Consider the following 8,929-nt stretch of genomic DNA (forward strand, 5'->3'; position numbering starts at 1 on the left):
CTCAGACCACCCGTATCACCCGATTTATTCATAAACGCAACATTTTAGAGAAAAATGTTTTAGACCAAAGTTGTATGGTTTCAAGGGGTACATAAGATGGTGTCATTAGTTTTACCTTAAAAATACAAAATATCTTGTAAAACATCAAGTTTTCGGTAATGTTACCTTAATACTTTTATGCACAGAATAATGAGACGAATCAATTGATATGAAAAAAAGACAGTTGTTTTTAAGAAAAAGTATGCAGATACGTGTTGCAAATCACATATTTTTTCTTAAAGGAACTATACTTTTTTTATGCCAATTGATTCGTTTCATTATTTTGTGCATAAAAGTGTTAAGGTAACATTACCGAAAACTTGATGTTTTACAAGATATTTTGTATTTTATGTCAAAATACTAGAACTTTCAAGCCTTATAATTCCAAAAATTCTTAATGAAAAAATACTTTCTTATAGTGTTTTGGAAAGCCCTCGAGATAATCTACAAGAATATGTAATAAAAAGTAGGTAGTTCTATTTAAAAAATTAAAGGTGACCTTTACGTGACCTTCAAGCAACTATTTAAGGTGAAATTAATAACACCATCTTATGTACTCCTTGAAACCATACAACTTTGGTCTGGAACATTTTTCTCTAAAATGTTGCGTTTACGAATAAATCGGGTGATACGGGTGGTCTGAGACACCCGGTATATATAAAACTAGGATATTATACAATTCAATATTCGTTGTGACCGCGATAAGCTGCGCGGAAATCGTTCTATAGCAGTGCAAAATATGTATATAAAAAGGCATAAAACAGTCGCATTTGTTCGAATTAAGAGACAAATATATAAATATATAAAAAATAAGTAGGAATTATATTAGAAATAAGAGGAAAGTGAACTCCGATATATCTATAGGGAATGTTCACAGCGCATTCATCTGACGACGGCGTAGTTTGGAGTCGGCACATTCACCGTTCCCCAGAAGAGAATGAGCTTCGTGGGATCGTGCCTGATGAAAAACATAAAAGGCCGATTGGCAAGCAGCTTTTTCTGATTGCCATCTCGACGCAAAAGCACCGCGGTCGTCGCCGCGGCTTCCGTCCCCTTCTCCGTCACATCCATCTCCACTTTGTGCAACACTTCGGTAGCGTACAGGCCGGGATTCACGAGATTCGCGCTGTTTCGCAGATTATCCAGACCATAAAAAGGTAACTGTTGAGTCTGCATGAACTTCAAGAAGTTCTGGTCTATGGGTCGGCTCTGTCGTTTGTTTCTGCTATTCCTTTCGGCATTTTGGAAACGATACTTATTCTCCTCTAAGCTCACGTATTTCGTACTCGCATCGTCAATCTTTGGCGCGACTTTCTCAAGCTCATCTTTCTCCATGACGTACGCCACACGCGATGACTTCGTTTCGTTGCGTTGCTTTCCGTTCCGAGCGTCGCGACGCGTTCTACCTATCGTGCGAATGTTGAAACCCGTGTCCCACTGCTCCACGCTGACTCCGCGTCTTTTATCGTCGTATGTAAAGTAATTCCTCTTTGCGCCATTAACCACGCCTTGATTATTGTTATTCCCGAACCGTGAGAAAATTAAATATTCGTCGGTCTTGGTATTTGGCAATTGAGCGGGAGGAATTTGCCGTGGTATTTGCGATGACGCTTGTAGAATCGATGAAGGCAATGCTTGTGGAATCGACGTAGGCAATGCTTGCGGAATCGACGAGGACAATACTTGAGGAATCGACGTAGAGAATGCTTGTGGAATCGGCGCAGCCTGTGCTTGAGGAATCGACGTAGGGAATGCTTGTGGAATCGGCGCAGCCTGTGCTTGAGGAATCGACGTAGGGAATGCTTGTGGAATCGGCGCAGCCTGTGCTTGTGGAATCGGCGCAGCTTGTGCTTGCGGCACCGGCACAATTGCTGCTTGTGGTGCTTGTGATGTTTGGCCGAACCCGTTCGACAAGAGGCTTAAATCCGCAGTCTTCGGATCGAATAATGAGTATAGGCCTAGATTATGAAGCGCGTCGTTCAAATTCAATGTGCTCGAGAGTTTCATACGGGGAAGGCCGACGATGCAAGTCTCGTTTTTTGTATTGCTTATTAGATACTCAATAGTCTCAGCCGTCAGTTGGTCCTGGAAGTTCTTCAATGCGGCGGCACCTTCAGCTTTCGGCAGAAGCACGTACATAGATGTCTTGGAATTAAAAAAAAGTCCTCGTGAATTATATTACTTAAAAGAGACAATTCGCCGAGACAAAACATTTAAATTTATTAACGCGTAGATAATAATATAAAGAGATATTAAAGAAAACAGCTCAAGTTTGTAAAATTTTGAAAGGTAATTTAACTTTATCTCACTATTAAATTAAAGAGTAACGATATAATTAATATTTTCAAACATTTACCTCTAAGCCTTTGTAAGGTAAAGCTATTATTTTAACACCCAACGATTTGTCCTCGTAAAAGGGAAAATTACCGCCGTTATACATCATATCTATCTCGACCGTGTCATTCGGTTCGATAAAAAATGGTCTCCTGCAACGAAAAAAATTTTATAATCACCAAGAGAATAAAAACGGGATCGTTTTTTTACACTATGCATCAGTTGAAATAAATAGCAAAATCACGTACCTCCGTGTCGCGGTTGCCATGAAATGTTGATTCCATTCTCCTTTGAAGTAAAGCGCGGATAAAAGAATCACGGTGGTCAACGAATCCGGATTTTCGCTCAATATACTACTAATTTTATCCATTGTTCGTTGTTTCACCCAAGCGTTTATTGTGTCTCGCGCTTCCCTGCTTTTTGTTCGAAAATCTAAATTTATCACCTCGCTACTGTACGCATTTTCGCTGATCGCGCGAAATTCGGGTCGAATCGGATATCCTTGCTAGAATAGGAATTAAAAATACGTCAAGTCTATTAAAAAGAAGTTCTTTATTTAAAATTGAAATAAAGGAAAATATTTAATCTATTTGTATTCCTAAAGTTTAATCCGCAAATTTCATCATCAATAAGTTATTATATTAGATACTTAAAGATTTTGTTATTTCGCGGATGTTATCTCGTGAAAATCTTTGTTACAAACTTAAATAACGGATTTAGCCTTGACAATTCATTAGGCTGCAAATTATTCACCAATATATAACATATAAATAATAAAAATATTGAATATATATAAATATACCTGAACGAATATACCACTGGCGGAACTCACGCGCGGCAAATTGCTACCTTCAACCCTGTAATTCATGATGGCCAGGAGCTGACCGAACATCTGATGAACGATCTCCGAGTGTTGGGATATATCGACACCGGTCTCTAAACCGAGTATTCGGGCAACCTCGTCGAATGTCTTGCCGGCGGAACCCAACAGGACTAATGACAAGGCGACGGATACGCTGAGCGGAGAAAAGATCACGTTTTCCCGATGTGTCACCGATGTGCCTGAGGTTTTGTAAATCGCTCTATCCAAATCCAGAGAAAACTTTGTGAGTCCTCTGGATATAATATTGTTCACCTAAAATTGACAATTTTAATGATGCAGAGTGGATATATACGTTTTCTTGATTCATTAATATTTTTAGAAGACTTTAAATAAAAGCTTAAAAAAATACGAGAGGTTTAATAATCATCATTCATCATGATTACGCGTGCAAATAACAGAATAATCATTTACATGATTGCTCCAAGTTTGCTCCGGCATGGGTTGCAGACTGGCTGTCGAGTCTGTTGAGTACGAGGGTACGCGAGTGGTCGTAGGGTAAAATTGTCTTTCTGCTGGCCTCGCGGCGCCTAACTGCGAAACAGGTCCTCCATTGAGTTGTTGATCGATTTGAACGGGCTGACTACTGTTGGCCGCTTGCAACGCGGGATAATTAGCAGGTAGCGGTGCCGAGGCACGACCCTGGTCAGCCGTTATCAAATCGTATTGATCCGGGTAAACGATCTGACCACTAGCCAACGCCAGAACACCAAACAACAACCACGCTCGAATCATATTTTCGAGTATCTGCAAAAAATATTTGTTACGTTACGATTTTTGAAGAAGAATAATGTAAGGATGTATCTGATGATGATATCAGAGAAATTTGTTTAAAAATATTTAAACTCTTTTCTATTACTTTCTGTTCCGTCTTTCTCTCATTTTTAGTGATTCAAATAGATTGCAATAATCTCGTGGCCAGCTGCTTATAGGGATCATCTATAGGGGTACCTATATCTATGGTAGGTGGGCATTCGTTTCTCGAAAAAGTGATTGCAGTTACTGGTTCGTGACCATGAATATACAGATTCCGCATTCATTGCAAACGGTGAACAGCAGAATCTTGTAAACATAGGTAATAATAACGTCTAATGACATGTGCTTCATATAATTACTTGTTGTATCCATACATAAACGAACATCATTCCGAGAAACATGCAATTTTACTTACAGGTGCGATAACAATAATGCATTTCGCATTTTGCACTATTTCGCACACTGACGTTGATATATTAATATATCACCGAGAGTATATATTTGATACATTTGTGCCGATAATAATCAAGGTACGAATAATATGCAAAAATGCTTTGCACCATTTGTACATATAAAATACGTTTCCAAGCGACATAACATATTAATTCGGAATAACGTAATCAATTGTGCCAGGCACATCTGACTAATTATGAAGATAAATAGGACTATATAATGAGATAAACAGTCAGGAAACAATTTGATAAAAATATCTACAAGCAGGAAATATGCGTAAAATGGAAATTCGCATTGAATGCATAATCAGACTGATAAGCGCGAATCTCCGTTAATTAATTTATTTTATATGGTATATCTTTAATTTAATTAATTATTTATATTTAGACTAATAAGATACTAATTTTACTTCCACGCTCTCATAATACATTTTTAAACGTAATTTTAAATATTTTTCTGGATGTAGAATATATTTCAGAATCGATAAAATATTTAATATTTGAATATTAAAAGCTTGTTGAGACAGAAGAGAAAGATTAGTTCTTTTTAAAGAAGAATGAGCAACATCAAATTTGTCCATCATAAAGTCCAATAGAAAATTCGATAAATTACATCCTGTATAATTTATGAGACATAATCTTGAATCCCTACCGTGCAACCGCAAACCGAAAATTACTATCTAATTTTATTCAGTGTCCATTACGCTAATAGTCCAACAATCATTCATCCAATGTTCAACGTAGAATTATTTACTCTAAAATTATCACCTCTAGTATTTCTAATTGCACAGAAACAGCTACAGACATGTAACATCAATTGCGTTGTGTGTATTCAATTTTTGTCAAAAATTTGCTTTATTTAATTTGCTCGAGTTATTATACGTGGAATATTATCAATATATAAAAAAATAAAATAAAATCCAAAAGAAGAAAATCCAAGTGTCATTTAGAATAAATGCAAAATAAAAAAAAAATTAAATATTTTTTCGCATCTAAGAAAATCTTCTTTAACATATTTTAACTCATTTCTTTCATAATATAAGTTATATTTTACTCTCCTTTAGTATTCATTTAACTAAAATGCTTTTGTGCCTAGAATCTATAATGAATCAATGTCAATCATGAATGAATTTATATATAATACTTTTATTGTGCTGACACTGAGGCAACTCTTGCAGACGTACTTATGTCAGGAATAACAGTGTCTTTAAGCACGTCGAACAATACCTGCTTGCATGTCACCTGAAAGAGATGCGAGACATCATATATAATGCCGTTGGAAATTCCCAAGGGAGTGGCGGACACGTTTCATTATAGATTAGGATTTAGTCGCATATAAACAGGATACTTCAGTATCCTTTGAGGCTATTTCCTCAAGATGTCTTCTGGATATTCCCCGACAGAGAATAAATTATTTTCAAACTCATATGTATTATATACTATATACTGCCTACTTCGATGCGAATACTATGTATCTGAAACTCGAATGATCAGTTCCAGAATATCTTGTTTAAGGAGTCTCGCAAAATCACTGTCTATAATCTTTAGGTATAATACTTACTCGTGAATATATTTTTATCGGTTTCAAAACGATTTTATCTAACAAACATAATCTGTCACACTAAAATGTGAGTTTTTAGTTATAAACAATTACAAATAAGCTTATAAATCAAGCAAAATATATAAATATACAAAATAAAGTCTTATTCTTCATATAATTTTAAATAGAATCCAAGATTTTTTTATTCAATTTTACTCAATTTTGAAAGTATCAAATATCGATGACAAGTTTTAAGTAAGATAATCTTTCGAAGAAAAATTTTAAAGCAAAAGGAAGAGAATAGATTTGAGTATATATAATAAGATAAGAAAAATCAACTTCCATGTGATGTCCCGTGCAATGCATTTCCTATCGGATACTATGCTGACGCATTTCATTTACATCGAACAGAGTGACGCTTCTGATAGCTGGAATTCCCGCTTTAAAGTCAAACAACGTAAATTATTTTCACAATCACGATCGATTGAGCCAATTTTTTACTTATCTATCAGTGCGTGTTAACGTCTAAATATATTTCCTATCATGCGAAGATATACATTGTCCGATGACATTTGACATATCTCCGTGCTCTGGAGCATCGTCGGTCTCTTTATTAATTTCACGTTGTACTAATTCGAATTTAAGAATCATAGAGCCAAGCAAAAAGAAAAAAATTGGTAATATAATTTCTAATTGAATTTATTTTAATAAAAAATTTGTGAAAATAAATTGATTTCAATTTTTATTACAAGGGTGAGAAATTCATCTTATTTCACGAATTAAATTTCTGTCAACTACTTTTGCATTTATGTTTTATAGAAATATTAGAATGTTTCATTAATAAATAATTATTACATAATTAATCATTTTAATTAAAGAAGTACTTTAATTAATCTGAATATTTATAATTACATCATTAATATCCATTCATATATTAACATAAAATAAAGGAAACTACTGCGATGTAAATAATACTGAATACTGATCTAAAACCACTTTTCTGATCAAATATGTCACATATTTATTTTATTCAGTTGCTCTACTTTTATTTTATATTATATTTATAATCTTTAGCTTGAAGCTATCAATGTTATTTAAGAAAAAAACGCCCACTCATATACCAAAAGCTGCTTCTAGAGAGGCTTTGATTTTATCCTGAAGGTCACATGTGAAAGTAAGATCATCATGAATAACTTATCACAGGTTGCTTTTTCATATTTTCTCTGATTTATATGATACTACACTAGATAATATATCGTATAAAGTAACACTCCATATTTCACTCTTGAATGAAATACTTCTCAGCAATTGTGTTAATGTATTAATTATGAAATTCAGTAATAGAAAAAACAATAATAATTACCTCAATAATCACGAAATCTCTGCATAAAAAGTTATAATGTGTTTACTAATTGATGGTAAAATTGATAATTGACAAACAGGAAATGATGACTAAATCAATTAGTTTTAAAAAGAACAGTAATTCAAAATCGTTGTTCTTTACAAAAAACTTACAATATTAATTATTGCAATTTATAAAAACATTCCGTTATACTCTCATTCTATTGCTACGTCTATATCAGCAATTGAAGATTACTTTAGAAGTATAAGTATTAAAGGCTCAGACGATTAACAAATTAATTAAGAAATTAATGAGCATAGAGCCGCAACACGGTGTTAGCGTTGATATAATTATATATGTACTTGTATTAAAATAAGTTACAAACGTTTCGGTCTGTTACAAGACCATTTTCAGTGTACAAATTACCCAGACAGCAAGTTGCCCGCAAGTTGCTGTCAATTTGCTTAAAACTGCTTTACTTAAGTTGCCTTCAATATTGAGGAAAGCGGCTTCCGATTTTGCCTATTGGATTGCCGACATTTATTGTCACCAAAACGGTTGCCAACAGATTGTGGCAACTTTTATGGCAATAAGTATGCTACGAGCTTTGCGCTTGTTTGCGTAAGGCGTAAGGTAATAGTTGTCTGCACAATGCTTTTAAGTTGCTCTAAACGAAATTACTGTTGTCCGGTAACAGCAATATGATGACAATTGAAGGGAAAAACTTATGCCAAACACTATTTTCTTTCTTATGCCAAGGAACGCTTAGCTATCTGGGATAGTCAAAATAGTTAAAATAATTAAGAAATATTACGCATGGTTACAGTTAAAATTAGAAATTACCTATGCAAAAACCGCTGTGTTGTAAAGTTGTAACCCATGCGTAATATTTTCTAATTATTTTAACTGTTTGACTAATTTGTACACTGAAGACGGTCTTGTAACAGACCGAAATGTTTGTAGTTTATTTTAAAATACAAATATATAATTATCAACGCTAACACCGTGTTGCGGTTCTATACTTTAGAAGGGACATTAGTTTAGTGCCCTTATTTTTTCACAAGACATATATAAATAACAATTATATACATTGCAATAACAATGTATATCGCTTTGATGTCCTACACTATCACTTTTATATTAGCTATTAAAGTTTTCCCTGCATACAAACGTGCCGGCGTAAAAAGGCAGCGTAAGAATCGATTCATTTACGATATTTCTTGTTAATAAATTTTTTTTTAAGACTATCGAAATTCGAATAAGTGACAATTAACACCAACCTGAGAGAAAGCGCAACAAAACAGTATTCGTGAAGTCTTCGAAGTTCAGTACAATCGTGTCGATCGATTTATCGTTTCTCGACGCTACGGAGTCTCTTGATATACAGGTCAAGTTCAGTCTCACTTAGTCACCTTGTAGAATTGCGCGATTCCGGCTTGACGGCGATTCTCTGCTTGACGGACGCGAATGTGTGTTTGGAAACTGGTTCTTCGGAAGTGGTGCTCTCCAGGCCGCCAGGCAGATCAGATCAGACCGTGTTCCACTCACCGCGCAGAACACGCGGATACTAACGGGGCATAGGTTCG

The 8,929-nt window shown here is 34.8% G+C and overlaps 1 protein-coding gene across 3 annotated transcripts; it reads right to left on the bottom strand.

The window, feature by feature from the left end:
- Positions 1–457: 457 nt before the first annotated feature.
- On the bottom strand, positions 458–8,929 carry LOC112465691. 3 transcript variants are annotated; one of them, XM_025033372.1, is made up of 7 exons: positions 8,624–8,929; positions 3,668–4,000; positions 3,176–3,508; positions 2,622–2,878; positions 2,396–2,525; positions 1,861–2,184; positions 458–1,812 (listed from the first exon to the last, which is right to left on the bottom strand). In XM_025033372.1, the coding sequence occupies exons 2-7, from the start codon at positions 3,986–3,988 to the stop codon at positions 922–924; spliced, it is 2,256 nt and encodes a 751-aa protein (XP_024889140.1). In that variant the 5' UTR covers positions 3,989–4,000; positions 8,624–8,929; the 3' UTR covers positions 458–921. The 3 variants fall into 3 exon arrangements, with proteins under 3 accessions (XP_024889140.1, XP_024889139.1, XP_024889138.1); XM_025033371.1 differs by having other exon boundaries at positions 458–2,184; positions 8,756–8,929; XM_025033370.1 differs by having other exon boundaries at positions 458–2,184; positions 8,624–8,928.

Source organism: Temnothorax curvispinosus, unplaced genomic scaffold (assembly GCF_003070985.1).
Source record: "Temnothorax curvispinosus isolate PA1 unplaced genomic scaffold, ASM307098v1 QBEX01015430.1, whole genome shotgun sequence".
In the NCBI taxonomy this organism is placed as follows: Eukaryota; Metazoa; Arthropoda; class Insecta; order Hymenoptera; family Formicidae; genus Temnothorax; species Temnothorax curvispinosus.